Source organism: Nerophis lumbriciformis, linkage group LG03, assembly GCF_033978685.3.
Source record: "Nerophis lumbriciformis linkage group LG03, RoL_Nlum_v2.1, whole genome shotgun sequence".
Taxonomy (NCBI): Eukaryota; Metazoa; Chordata; class Actinopteri; order Syngnathiformes; family Syngnathidae; genus Nerophis; species Nerophis lumbriciformis.
In genome coordinates, this window is record NC_084550.2 from 61712607 (window position 1) to 61728746 (window position 16140).

Below are 16140 nucleotides of genomic sequence, written 5' to 3' on the forward strand. Positions count from 1 at the left end.
CTATTCTTTATTTATTTTAAATTGCCTTTCAAATGTCTATTCCGCATTGCCGGCAGTAAGTCGGACACGTTTCCAGTGAGGGTTGGACTCCGCCAAGGCTGCCCTTTGTCACAGATTCTGTTCATAACTTTTATGGACAGAATTTCTAGGCGCAGTCAAGGCATTGAGGGGGTCCGGTTTGGTGGCTGCAGGATTAGGTCTCTGCTTTTTGCAGATGATGTGGTCCTGATGGCTTCATCTGGCCAGGATCTTCAACTCTCGCTGGATCAGTTCGCAGCCGAGTGTGAAGCGACTGGGATGAGAATCAGCACCTCCAAGTCCGAGTCCATGGTTCTCGCCCGGAAAAGGGTGGAGTGCCATCTCCGGGTTGGGGAGGAGACCCTTCCCCAAGTGGAGGAGTTCAAGTACCTCGGAGTCTTGTTCACGAGTGAGGGAAGAGTGGATCGTGAGATCGACAGGCGGATCGGTGCGGCATCTTCAGTAATGCGGACGCTGTATCGATCCGTTGTGGTGAAGAAGGAGCTGAGCCGGAAGGCAAAGCTCTCAATTTACCGGTCGATCTACGTTCCCATCCTCACCTATGGTCATGAGCTTTGGGTTATGACCGAAAGGACAAGATCACGGGTACAAGCGGCCGAAATGAGTTTCCTCCGCCGGGTGGCAGGGCTCTCCCTTAGAGATAGGGTGAGAAGCTCTGTCATCCGCGGGGAGCTCAAAGTAAAGCCGCTGCTCCTCCACATCGAGAGGAGCCAGATGAGGTGGTTCGGGCATCTGGTCAGGATGCCACCCGATCGCCTCCCTCGGGAGGTGTTTAGGTAGGAGGCCACGGGGAAGACCCAGGACACGTTGGGAAGACTATGTCTCCTGGCTGGCCTGGGAACGCCTCGGGATCCCCCGGGAAGAGCTGGACGAAGTGGCTGGGGAGAGGGAAGTCTGGGCTTCCCTGATTAGGCTGCTGCCCCCGCGACCCGACCTCGGATAAGCGGAAGAAGATGGATGGATGGATGGATGGATGTCTATTCTTGGTGTTGGCTTTTATCAAATACATTTCCCCCAAAAATGCGACTTATACTCCAGTGCGACTTATGTTTTTTTCCTTCTTTATTATGCATTTTCGGCCAGTGCTACTTATACTCTGGAGCGATTTATAATCCGAAAAATACGGTACTTTATGAAGGTTCAAAAGTTACTTGGTTCTGCTTTAAAGTAAAAAAACACGGAAACAATATTGAAACATGACAAACACAAAGAGCGTGGAGCTCTTGCAACCAGCAGCCTCTACAGCGGCGCCATCTGTATCCTACCCAGAAATGTTTCTTACCTTTTTGAGCTGCATGGGAGAAAGAAAAGAACCACTCTCATACATTGATATTTGATCAGCTGACAGGTGACGACCTGGCAGCTCTTCCTCGCATCGAGACCATGGCCAATCAGATGCTGACCATCTCCACGTCTTCCGATGTAAGTGTCTCTGATTGGATCCCGGCCTCCAGTGCGAGTGCATACCGGCGTGACGTCGCTCCCCGCTTTCCTCTCAGGGTGACATTGTGGTGGGCGAAAACGGCGCACGCGTGCTCAGCACCACCCGGGCGCTCAACGGCCTGATCCACTCGATCGACGGTCTGCTGTACCCGCCATCCATCCTCCCCATTCTGCCTCACCGCTGCGACATCACGGAGAGCAAGATCACCGTGGTGTGCACGGACACGTTCATGACAGAGAATAACTCATGAGGACGCTTGGTGTGACGTGCGTGTGCTTGCAGGGGCCGTGTGGTCACTGCAGATTCATCCATGAGACGTCCTGTCCAGAAGGCAGCACGGAATTGGTGAAACATGATTTTATGACACCATAATGAACGTCGATTTGGGCCGAGTGAGGAGCGAAACTATCGCTTTTGTCATTGTTGGTGTGTGTCTTCAGAGCAGTCTCCTGAAAGGCTGCGATTTTGCGATGCCTCCCGTGGGGCTGTATATGAGTACAGGCTGTGCCAAGTACTGCAACGTCACCAAGCAGGTGAGACAAGCATGATTAAAAAGGTAATGCATGTCACCCTATGATGTGTTAGGACCCATTTTTAATTGTGGAACACAAGGCCAGGGCGCAGGCGCAAGGAAGAAAAACGGGGAACAAATCTAAACAAACTTAGCCAGTTTTCTAGACTACCGCTGCTCATTTCAATTAGTAGGCCTTTTCATATTGAGAAGGCAACTTTCGCCGGCCTGTCTTTCTAAAACGGAGGCGTTAATATTCCGCCTTTTCCAAAAGCAGCCTCTGCAAGGGGGAGGGAGGCAGGGGATGAACTAGCTACTGCAGAGGTCGGCAAGAAGGAGGGGGGGGGGGGGGGGGGGGGGGGGGGTGAAGGATAGACTGATCCCAGACCAGTGAGTCCACACTACACAAACTGCTTCAAAATAAATAGTATTTAATTCTTAAAAGTAAAATAGACCCATATATACCCAGCAGGCACAAGATGTTGATAAAACGTTGATTGTACCTGTACCTGACTTTGAAACAAAGTTGCAAAATGGTTGTGAATTTGTAAATTGAGTTGGTGTCTAACGTTGGATCCACGTTGTTGTTGTTCGGGAAATTACCAAAATTCAATGGTCGAATCAACATCAGAACCCAATGTTGATTAAACATAGTCAAAAAGCATGATGGTTCAACGTTGTATTTGTGTTGTAGAATATTGGTTGGGAAATGACCAAAATTCAATAGTCAAATCAATGTCACAATCTGACATTGATTAAACGTTGTATTTGTGTTGTAGAATATTAGTTGGGAAATGACCAAAATTCAATGGTCAAATCAAGGTCAGAACCCAACGTTGATTAAACGTCGCCAAAAAGCATGTTGTTTCAACGTTGTCTTTGTATTGTAGAATATTGGTTGGAAAATGACAAATATCAACGTCATATCAACGTCAGAACCAGACAATTAAACGTCGTCAAAAAGCATATTGTTTCGACGTTGTATTTGTGTTGTAGAATATTGACCAAAATTCAATGGTCAAATCAACGTCACAACCTGACATTGATTAAACGTTGTCAAAAAGCATGTTGTTTCAACGTTGTCTTTGTTTTATAGAATATTGGTTGGAAAATGACAAATATCAACGTCGTATCAACGTCAGAACCCAAAGTTGATTAAATGTCGTCAAAAAGCATGTTGTTTCAATGTTGTATTTGTGTTGTAGAATATTGGTTGGAAAATGACTAAAATATCAATGTCATATCAACGTCAGAACCCGACGTTGATTAAACGTCGTCAAAAAGCATATTGTTTCGACGTTGTATTTGTGTTGTAGAATATTGACCAAAATTCAATGGTGAAATCAACGTCACAACCTGACATTGATTAAACGTTGTCAAAAAGCATGTTGTTTCAACTTTGTATTTGAGTTGTAGAATATTGGTTGGAAAATGACCAAAATTCAATGGTCAAATCAACATCAGAACCTAACGTTGATTAATCGTAATCAAAAAGCATGTTGTTTTAACGTTGTATTTGTGTTGTAGAATATTGGTTGGAAAATGACCAAAATTCAATGGTCAAATCAACGTCACAACCTGACATTGATTAAATGTTGTCAAGAAGCATGTAGTTTCAACATTGTATTTGTGTTGTAGAATATTAGTTGAGAAATGACAAATTCAATGGTCAAATCAACGTCAGAACCCAACGTTGATTAAACGTCGTCAAAAAGCATGTTGTTTTAACGTTGTCTTTGTATTGTAGAATATTGGTTGGAAATTGACAAATATCAACGTCAGAACCCAAAGTTGATTAAATGTCGTCAAAAAGCATGTTGTTTCAATGTTGTATTTGTGTTGTAGAATATTGGTTGGAAAATGACTAAAATATCAACGTCATATCAACGTCAGAACCCGACGTTGATTAAACGTTGTCAAAAAGCACGTTGTATTTGTGTTGTAGAATATTGACCAAAATTCAATGGTCAAATCAACGTCACAACCTGACATTGATTAAACGTTGTCAAAAAGCATGTTGTTTCAACTTTGTATTTGAGTTGTAGAATATTGGTTGGAAAATGACCAAAATTCAATGGTCAAATCAACGTCAGAATCCAACGTTGATTAAACGTAGTCAAAAAGCATGTTGTTTCAACGTTGTATTTGTGTTGTAGAATATTGGTTGGAAAATGACCAAAATTCAATAGTCAAATCAACGTCACAACCTGACATTGATTAAATGTTGTCAAGAAGCATGTTGTTTTAACGTTGTGTTTGTGTTGTAGAATATTGGTTGGAAAATGACCAAAATTCAATGGTCAAATCAATGTCACAATCTGACATTGATTAAACGTCAAAAAGCATGTTGTTTCAACGTTGTATTTGTGTTGAAGAATATTGGTTGGAAAATTACCAAAATTCAATGGTCAAATCAACGTCAGAACCCAACATTGATTAAACGTAGTCAAAAAGCATGTTGATTCAATGTTATGTTTGTGTTGTAGAATATTGGTTGGAAAATGACCAAAATTCAATGGTCAAATCAACATCAGAACCTAACGTTGATTAAACATAGTCGAAAAGCATGTTGTTTCAACGTTGTGTTTGTGTTGTAGAATATTGGTTGGAAAATGATTAAAATATCAACGTCATATCAACGTCAGAACCCAACGTTGATTAAACGTTGTCAAAAAGTATGTTGTTTCAACCTTGTGATTTCTTAGTTTTTAATACCCCCGTCAATACCCCATAATGACAATGTGAAAAACATTTTGTAGATTTTTTTTTTTTTAAATTGAATAAAAATTTAAAAAACTGTTATTTCTTACTTTAAAATTTTTTTTTTAATCAATTTGAAAAAATAAAAATAAAAAATCAACAAAATGTTGATTATGGGTTATTGTGATAACAAGATAAGAAAAAGTGAAGCTGTGAATACTTTCCAGATGCACTGTGTTTTCAAAGTGGCGTTGCCATTCGTCCACACAACATTTTTAAAGTCACACTTGTGGCGTGTGGAAGTGGCCTCAGGAGAGCCGAGTGTGGCCTCGAAAGAAATGTAAAGACCACCCAGCCGTGTATTAATCATGTGTGTACATCAGACTCCAGCCGTGTATTAATCATGTGTGTACATCAGACGCCAGCTGTGTATTAATCATGTGTGTACATCAGACCCCAGAGTGCTGCAAAGGCTTCTTCGGGCCGGACTGCAAACCGTGCATCGGCGGCTTCCAGCATCCGTGTTACGGCAGAGGAACGGTGAGGAAGTGCGACGGCATTATCCGTCACTGGAGCCATCAACTTCACTTGTTTGTTGTTTTTTTTTTTATCCCCCACATGCAGTGCTTTGATGGTATCCAAGGCAACGGCTCATGCGGCTGTCAACCGGGCTTTGAGGGTGTCGCCTGCCACATCTGCGCCGATCCGTCCAAGCATGGGGAGAACTGTGATGAAGGTGACGCATGCTGTCTAAGGAAGCACGCCCCAACTTGGTGGTCCACGGATGTCTTCACCTGTTGTGTGTGTGTGTGTGTGTGTGTGTGTGTGTGTGTGTGTGTGTGTGTGTGTGTGTGCGCGCTCTCAGAGTGTCACTGTTTGCACGGCGTGTGCGACAACCGTCCCGGCAGCGGCGGTGTGTGTCGGAGAGGATCCTGTTTGGAGGACTACTCGGGAGAGAGGTGCGATAAAAAAGCCATGCCCTGCAACTCCGATGGACTGTTGGAACACTGTCACATCCACGCCTACTGCACACACACGGGACTGCAGAGCACGTAAGACCTGAACACCTGACCCAGGTGTGAAAGAGCCATATTGGACCAAAAATACAAAACAAAAATCTGTCTGGAGCTGCAAAAAAATTAAAAGCCTTATATAAGTGTTATAATGAAGGCAACACATGATGTAAGTGTCTATGTTAGTTATATTAGCCTACTATCAAAATGACTTTAAAAGTCTTCTGTAAGTGTTACAATGAAGGCAACACATGATGTAAGTGTCCATTTTAATTATATTAGCCTACTATCAAAATGACTTTAAAAGTCTTCTGTAAGTGTTACAATGAAGGCAACACATGATGTAAGTATCCATTTTAATTATATTAGCCTACTATCAAAATTACTTTAAAAGTCTTATATAAGTGTTACACTGAAGGCAACACATGATGTAAGTCTCTATATTAGCCTACTATCAAGATGACTTTAAAAGTCTTATATAAGTGTTATAATGAAGACAACACATGATGTAAGTGTCCATTTTAGTTATATTAGCCTACTATCAAAATGACTTTAAAAGTCTTATATAAGTGTTATAATGAAAGCAACACATGATGTAAGTGTCTATATTAGTTATATTAGCCTACTATCAAAATTACTTTAAAAGTCTTATATAAGTGTTACACTGAAGGCAACACATGATGTAAGTGTCTATATTAATTATATTAGCCTACTATCAAAATGACTTTAAAAGTCTTATATAAGTGTTACACTGAAGGCAACACATGATGTAAGTGTCTATATTAGTTGTATTAGCCTACTATCAAAATGACTTTAAAAGTCTTATATAAGTGTTATAATGAAGGCAACACATGATGTAAGTGTCTATATTAGTTATATTAGCCTACTATCAAAATGACTTTAAAAGTCTTATATAAGTGTTATAATTAAGGCAACACATGATGTAAGTGTCTATATTAGTTATATAAGCCTACTATCAAAATTACTTTAAAAGTCTTGTATAAGTGTTATAATGAAGGCAACACATGATGTAAGTGTCTATATTAGTTATATTGGCCTATCAAAATGACTTTAAAAGTCTTATATAAGTGTTACACTGAAGGCAACACATGATGTAAGTGTCTATATTAGTTGTATTAGCCTACTATCAAAATGACTTTAAAAGTCTTATATAAGTGTTATAATGAAGGCAACACATGATGTAAGTGTCTATATTAGTTATATTAGCCTACTATCAAAATGACTTTAAAAGTCTTATATAAGTGTTATAGTTAAGGCAACACATGATGTAAGTGTCTATATTAGTTATATAAGCCTACTATCAAAATTACTTTAAAAGTCTTATATAAGTGTTATAATGAAGGCAACACATGATGTAAGTGTCTATATTAGTTATATTAGCCTACTATCAAAATGACTTTAAAAGTCTTGTATAAGTGTTATAATGAAGGCAACACATGATGTAAGTGTCTATATTAGTTATATTAGCCTACTATCAAAATGACTTTAAAAGTCTTATATAAGTGTTATAATGAAGGCAACACATGATGTAAGTGTCTATATTAGTTATACTAGCCTACTATCAAAATGACTTTAAAAGTCTTATATAAGTGTTATAATGAAGGCAACACATGATGTAAGTGTCTATATTAGTTATATTAGCCTAATATCAAAATGACTTTAAAATTCTTATATGAGTGTTATAATGAAGGCAACACATGATGTAAGTGTCTATATTAGTTATATTAGCCTACTATCAAAATTACTTTAAAAGTCTTATATAAGTGTTATAATGAAGACAACACATGATGTAAGTGTCTATATTAGTTATATTAGCCTACTATCAAAATGACTTTAAAAGTCTTATATAAGTGTTATAATGAAGGCAACACATGATGCAAGTGTCTATATTAGTTATATTAGCCTACTATCAAAATGACTTTAAAAGTCTTATATAAGTGTTATAATGAAGGCAACACATGATGTAAGTGTCTATATTAGTTATATTAGCCTACTATCAAAATGACTTTAAAAGTCTTATATAAGTGTTATAATGAAGGCAACACATGATGTAAGTGTCTATATTAGTTATATTAGCCTACTATCAAAATGACTTTAAAAGTCTTATATAAGTGTTATAATGAAGGCAACACATGATGTAAGTGTCTATATTAGTTATATTAGCCTACTATCAAAATGACTTTAAAAGTCTTATATAAGTGTTATAATGAAGGCAACACATGATGTAAGTGTCTATATTAGTTATATTAGCCTACTATCAAAATGACTTTAAAAGTCTTATATGAGTGTTATAATGAAGGCAACACATGATGTAAGTGTCTATATTAGTTATATTAGCCTAATATCAAAATGACTTTAAAATTCTTATATGAGTGTTATAATGAAGGCAACACATGATGTAAGTGTCTATATTAGTTATATTAGCCTACTATCAAAATTACTTTAAAAGTCTTATATAAGTGTTATAATGAAGGCAACACATGATGTAAGTGTCTATATTAGTTATATTAGCCTACTATCAAAATTACTTTAAAAGTCTTATATAAGTGTTATAATGAAGGCAACACATGATGTAAGTGTCTATATTAGTTATATTAGCCTACTATCAAAATTACTTTAAAAGTCTTATATAAGTGTTATAATGAAGGCAACACATGATGTAAGTGTCTATATTAGTTATATTAGCCTACTATCAAAATTACTTTAAAAGTCTTATATAAGTGTTACACTGAAGGCAACACATGATGTAAGTGTCTATATTAATTATATTAGCCTACTATCAAAATGACTTTAAAAGTCTTATATAAGTGTTACACTGAAGGCAACACATGATGTAAGTGTCTATATTAGTTGTATTAGCCTACTATCAAAATTACTTTAAAAGTCTTATATAAGTGTTATAATGAAGGCAACACATGATGTAAGTGTCTATATTAGTTATATTAGCCTACTATCAAAATGACTTTAAAAGTCTTATATAAGTGTTATAATTAAGGCAACACATGATGTAAGTGTCTATATTAGTTATATAAGCCTACTATCAAAATTACTTTAAAAGTCTTGTATAAGTGTTATAATGAAGGCAACACATGATGTAAGTGTCTATATTAGTTATATTGGCCTATCAAAATGACTTTAAAAGTCTTATATAAGTGTTACACTGAAGGCAACACATGATGTAAGTGTCTATATTAGTTGTATTAGCCTACTATCAAAATGACTTTAAAAGTCTTATATAAGTGTTATAATGAAGGCAACACATGATGTAAGTGTCTATATTAGTTATATTAGCCTACTATCAAAATGACTTTAAAAGTCTTATATAAGTGTTATAGTTAAGGCAACACATGATGTAAGTGTCTATATTAGTTATATAAGCCTACTATCAAAATTACTTTAAAAGTCTTATATAAGTGTTATAATGAAGGCAACACATGATGTAAGTGTCTATATTAGTTATATTAGCCTACTATCAAAATGACTTTAAAAGTCTTGTATAAGTGTTATAATGAAGGCAACACATGATGTAAGTGTCTATATTAGTTATATTAGCCTACTATCAAAATGACTTTAAAAGTCTTATATAAGTGTTATAATGAAGGCAACACATGATGTAAGTGTCTATATTAGTTATACTAGCCTACTATCAAAATGACTTTAAAAGTCTTATATAAGTGTTATAATGAAGGCAACACATGATGTAAGTGTCTATATTAGTTATATTAGCCTAATATCAAAATGACTTTAAAATTCTTATATGAGTGTTATAATGAAGGCAACACATGATGTAAGTGTCTATATTAGTTATATTAGCCTACTATCAAAATTACTTTAAAAGTCTTATATAAGTGTTATAATGAAGACAACACATGATGTAAGTGTCTATATTAGTTATATTAGCCTACTATCAAAATGACTTTAAAAGTCTTATATAAGTGTTATAATGAAGGCAACACATGATGTAAGTGTCTATATTAGTTATATTAGCCTACTATCAAAATGACTTTAAAAGTCTTATATAAGTGTTATAATGAAGGCAACACATGATGTAAGTGTCTATATTAGTTATATTAGCCTACTATCAAAATGACTTTAAAAGTCTTATATAAGTGTTATAATGAAGGCAACACATGATGTAAGTGTCTATATTAGTTATATTAGCCTACTATCAAAATGACTTTAAAAGTCTTATATAAGTGTTATAATGAAGGCAACACATGATGTAAGTGTCTATATTAGTTATATTAGCCTACTATCAAAATGACTTTAAAAGTCTTATATAAGTGTTATAATGAAGGCAACACATGATGTAAGTGTCTATATTAGTTATATTAGCCTACTATCAAAATGACTTTAAAAGTCTTATATGAGTGTTATAATGAAGGCAACACATGATGTAAGTGTCTATATTAGTTATATTAGCCTAATATCAAAATGACTTTAAAATTCTTATATGAGTGTTATAATGAAGGCAACACATGATGTAAGTGTCTATATTAGTTATATTAGCCTACTATCAAAATTACTTTAAAAGTCTTATATAAGTGTTATAATGAAGGCAACACATGATGTAAGTGTCTATATTAGTTATATTAGCCTACTATCAAAATTACTTTAAAAGTCTTATATAAGTGTTATAATGAAGGCAACACATGATGTAAGTGTCTATATTAGTTATATTAGCCTACTATCAAAATGACTTTAAAAGTCTTATATAAGTGTTATAATGAAGGCAACACATGATGTAAGTGTCTATATTAGTTATATTAGCCTACTATCAAAATTACTTTAAAAGTCTTATATAAGTGTTATAATGAAGGCAACACATGATGTAAGTGTCTATATTAGTTATATTAGCCTACTATCAAAATTACTTTAAAAGTCTTATATAAGTGTTATAATGAAGGCAACACATGATGTAAGTGTCTATATTAGTTATATTAGCCTACTATCAAAATGACTTTAAAAGTCTTATATAAGTGTTATAATGAAGGCAACACATGATGTAAGTGTCTATATTAGTTATATTAGCCTACTATCAAAATGACTTTAAAAGTCTTATATAAGTGTTATAATGAAGGCAACACATGATGTAAGTGTCTATATTAGTTGTATTAGCCTACTATCAAAATGACTTTAAAAGTCTTATATAAGTGTTATAATGAAGGCAACACATGATGTAAGTGTCTATATTAGTTATATTAGCCTACTATCAAAATGACTTTAAAAGTCTTATATAAGTGTTATAATGAAGGCAACACATGATGTAAGTGTCTATATTAGTTATATTAGCCTACTATCAAAATGACTTTAAAAGTCTTATATGAGTGTTATAATGAAGGCAACACATGATGTAAGTGTCTATATTAGTTATATTAGCCTACTATCAAAATGACTTTAAAATTCTTATATGAGTGTTATAATGAAGGCAACACATGATGTAAGTGTCTATATTAGTTATATTAGCCTAATATCAAAATGACTTTAAAATTCTTATATGAGTGTTATAATGAAGGCAACACATGATGTAAGTGTCTATATTAGTTATATTAGCCTACTATCAAAATTACTTTAAAAGTCTTATATAAGTGTTATAATGAAGGCAACACATGATGTAAATGTCTATATTAGTTATATTAGCCTACTATCAAAATTACTTTAAAAGTCTTATATAAGTGTTATAATGAAGGCAACACATGATGTAAGTGTCTATATTAGTTATATTAGCCTACTATCAAAATTACTTTAAAAGTCTTATATAAGTGTTATAATGAAGGCAACACATGATGTAAGTGTCTATATTAGTTATATTAGCCTACTATCAAAATGACTTTAAAAGTCTTATATAAGTGTTATAATGAAGGCAACACATGATGTAAGTGTCTATATTAGTTATATTAGCCTACTATCAAAATTACTTTAAAAGTCTTATATAAGTGTTATAATGAAGGCAACACATGATGTAAGTGTCTATATTAGTTATATTAGCCTAATATCAAAATGACTTTAAAAGTCTTATATAAGTGTTATAATGAAGGCAACACATAATGTAAGTGTCTATATTAGTTATATTAGCCTACTATCAAAATGACTTTAAAAGTCTTATATAAGTGTTATAATGAAGGCAACACATGATGTAAGTGTCTATATTAGTTATATTAGCCTACTATCAAAATGACTTTAAAAGTCTTATATAAGTGTTATAATGAAGGCAACACATGATGTAAGTGTCTATGTTAGTTATATTAGCCTACTATCAAAATGACTTTAAAAGTCTTATATAAGTGTTATAATGAAGGCAACACATGATGTAAGTGTCTATATTAGTTATATTAGCCTAATATCAAAATGACTTTAAAATTCTTATATGAGTGTTATAATGAAGGCAACACATGATGTAAGTGTCTATATTAGTTATATTAGCCTACTATCAAAATTACTTTAAAAGTCTTTTATAAGTGTTATAATGAAGACAACACATGATGTAAGTGTCTATATTAGTTATATTAGCCTACTATCAAAATTACTTTAAAAGTCTTATATAAGTGTTATAATGAAGGCAACACATGATGTAAGTGTCTATATTAGTTATATTAGCCTACTATCAAAATGACTTTAAAAGTCTTATATAAGTGTTATAATGAAGGCAACACATGATGTAAGTGTCTATATTAGTTATATTAGCCTACTATCAAAATGACTTTAAAAGTCTTATATAAGTGTTATAATGAAGGCAACACATGATGTAAGTGTCTATATTAGTTGTATTAGCCTACTATCAAAATGACTTTAAAAGTCTTATATAAGTGTTATAATGAAGGCAACACATGATGTAAGTGTCTATATTAGTTATATTAGCCTACTATCAAAATGACTTTAAAAGTCTTATATAAGTGTTATAATGAAGGCAACACATAATGTAAGTGTCTATATTAGTTATATTAGCCTACTATCAAAATGACTTTAAAAGTCTTATATAAGTGTTATAATGAAGGCAACACATGATGTAAGTGTCTATATTAGTTATATTAGCCTACTATCAAAATGACTTTAAAAGTCTTATATAAGTGTTATAATGAAGGCAACACATGATGTAAGTGTCTATGTTAGTTATATTAGCCTACTATCAAAATGACTTTAAAAGTCTTATATAAGTGTTATAATGAAGGCAACACATGATGTAAGTGTCTATATTAGTTATATTAGCCTAATATCAAAATGACTTTAAAATTCTTATATGAGTGTTATAATGAAGGCAACACATGATGTAAGTGTCTATATTAGTTATATTAGCCTACTATCAAAATTACTTTAAAAGTCTTTTATAAGTGTTATAATGAAGACAACACATGATGTAAGTGTCTATATTAGTTATATTAGCCTACTATCAAAATTACTTTAAAAGTCTTATATAAGTGTTATAATGAAGGCAACACATGATGTAAGTGTCTATATTAGTTATATTAGCCTACTATCAAAATGACTTTAAAAGTCTTATATAAGTGTTATAATGAAGGCAACACATGATGTAAGTGTCTATATTAGTTATATTAGCCTACTATCAAAATGACTTTAAAAGTCTTATATAAGTGTTATAATGAAGGCAACACATGATGTAAGTGTCTATATTAGTTGTATTAGCCTACTATCAAAATGACTTTAAAAGTCTTATATAAGTGTTATAATGAAGGCAACACATGATGTAAGTGTCTATATTAGTTATATTAGCCTACTATCAAAATGACTTTAAAAGTCTTATATAAGTGTTATAATGAAGGCAACACATGATGTAAGTGTCTATATTAGTTATATTAGCCTACTATCAAAATGACTTTAAAAGTCTTATATAAGTGTTATAATGAAGGCAACACATGATGTAAGTGTCTATATTAGTTATATTAGCCTAATATCAAAATGACTTTAAAAGTCTTATATAAGTGTTATAATGAAGGCAACACATAATGTAAGTGTCTATATTAGTTATATTAGCCTACTATCAAAATGACTTTAAAAGTCTTATATAAGTGTTATAATGAAGGCAACACATGATGTAAGTGTCTATATTAGTTATATTAGCCTACTATCAAAATGACTTTAAAAGTCTTATATAAGTGTTATAATGAAGGCAACACATGATGTAAGTGTCTATGTTAGTTATATTAGCCTACTATCAAAATGACTTTAAAAGTCTTATATAAGTGTTATAATGAAGGCAACACATGATGTAAGTGTCTATATTAGTTATATTAGCCTAATATCAAAATGACTTTAAAATTCTTATATGAGTGTTATAATGAAGGCAACACATGATGTAAGTGTCTATATTAGTTATATTAGCCTACTATCAAAATTACTTTAAAAGTCTTTTATAAGTGTTATAATGAAGACAACACATGATGTAAGTGTCTATATTAGTTATATTAGCCTACTATCAAAATGACTTTAAAATTCTTATATGAGTGTTATAATGAAGGCAACACATGATGTAAGTGTCTATATTAGTTATATTAGCCTAATATCAAAATGACTTTAAAATTCTTATATGAGTGTTATAATGAAGGCAACACATGATGTAAGTGTCTATATTAGTTATATTAGCCTACTATCAAAATTACTTTAAAAGTCTTATATAAGTGTTATAATGAAGGCAACACATGATGTAAGTGTCTATATTAGTTATATTAGCCTACTATCAAAATGACTTTAAAAGTCTTATATAAGTGTTATAATGAAGGCAACACATGATGTAAGTGCCTATATTAGTTATATTAGCCTACTATAAAAATGACTTTAAAAGTCTTATATAAGTGTTATAATGAAGGCAACACATGATGTAAGTGTCTATATTAGTTATATTAGCCTACTATCAAAATTACTTTAAAAGTCTTATATAAGTGTTATAATGAAGGCAACACATGATGTAAGTGTCTATATTAGTTGTATTAGCCTAATATCAAAATGACTTTAAAAGTCTTATATAAGTGTTATAATGAAGGCAACACATAATGTAAGTGTCTATATTAGTTATATTAGCCTAATATCAAAATGACTTTAAAATTCTTATATGAGTGTTATAATGAAGGCAACACATGATGTAAGTGTCTATATTAGTTATATTAGCCTACTATCAACATTTCTTTAAAAGTCTTATATAAGTGTTATAATGAAGGCAACACATGATGTAAGTGTCTATATTAGTTATATTAGCCTACTATCAAAATTACTTTAAAAGTCTTATATAAGTGTTATAATGAAGGCAACACATGATGTAAGTGTCTATATTAGTTATATTAGCCTACTATCAAAATGACTTTAAAAGTCTTATATAAGTGTTATAATGAAGGCAACACATGATGTAAGTGTCTATATTAGTTATATTAGCCTACTATCAAAATGACTTTAAAAGTCTTATATAAGTGTTATAATGAAGGCAACACATGATGTAAGTGTCTATATTAGTTATATTAGCCTAGTATCAAAATGACTTTAAAAGTCTTATATAAGTGTTATAATGAAGGCAACACATGATGTAAGTGTCTATATTAGTTATATTAGCCTACTATCAAAATTACTTTAAAAGTCTTATATAAGTGTTATAATGAAGGCAACACATGATGTAAGTGTCTATATTAGTTATATTAGCCTACTATCAAAATTACTTTAAAAGTCTTATATAAGTGTTATAATGAAGGCAACACATGATGTAAGTGTCTATATTAGTTATATTAGCCTACTATCAAAATGACTTTAAAAGTCTTATATGAGTGTTATAATGAAGGCAACACATGATGTAAGTGTCTATATTAGCCTACTATCAAAATGGCTCATGCAAATCTTCGTTGACAGAAATGTTGTGTTTTAAATATTATTCTACACATTTTCGCAACGTTGGAAATTGTTAGTAAAATGGAGGCTTCTCACAGGATGAGATAACTTCTGGAAATGACTAGCTCAGAATGGCCAAAGGTATAGATGTGTGTGTCCAAGTTAAAGGAAACATCTTCTAATGGATTTATTACAATCTTTGCAAGCTGGGTAAAGTTTGCTGTGGTCTGGAACAACATGACACACAAACAACTATCAGATATTCAGCCAATATTACATCCAGATAATGTGTCATGAGACATACAAAACTAAATGAAATACACAGCGGACAAAAGTCCCAAACCCAAAATTGGCTCTTAAGCGTGCCTTTTAAAATTTGAAAAAATGTGCCCCTCGCCCCAGATTCACGTATCGTCACGAAAATCGCCAGTGGCGTCTATTATGACAGAACGCACGTAAAAGCCTTGAGAACCCATATTTGAAAACAAACAGGAAGTCGGCCATCTTGGTTTCCGTCATCCATTTTTAAGCCCTAAACAATCTACAGCTCTTATTTTTTTTGTGATAGAGTGATTGGAGCACATACT

The 16140-nt window shown here is 33.0% G+C and overlaps 1 protein-coding gene across 2 annotated transcripts in view; it reads left to right on the forward strand.

Annotated features, from left to right (window-relative positions):
- stab1 (stabilin 1) overlaps window positions 1-16140 on the forward strand; it is a 216691-nt gene that overhangs the window by 51282 nt on the left and 149269 nt on the right. For both annotated transcript variants that reach the window (XM_072912860.1, XM_061940474.2), the window contains exons 17-23: window positions 1381-1461; window positions 1539-1694; window positions 1766-1828; window positions 1924-2016; window positions 5148-5234; window positions 5319-5430; window positions 5560-5746. In XM_072912860.1, the coding sequence (XP_072768961.1) occupies window positions 1381-1461; window positions 1539-1694; window positions 1766-1828; window positions 1924-2016; window positions 5148-5234; window positions 5319-5430; window positions 5560-5746 (779 nt within the window). The remainder of the gene's footprint in view (window positions 1-1380; window positions 1462-1538; window positions 1695-1765; window positions 1829-1923; window positions 2017-5147; window positions 5235-5318; window positions 5431-5559; window positions 5747-16140) is intronic.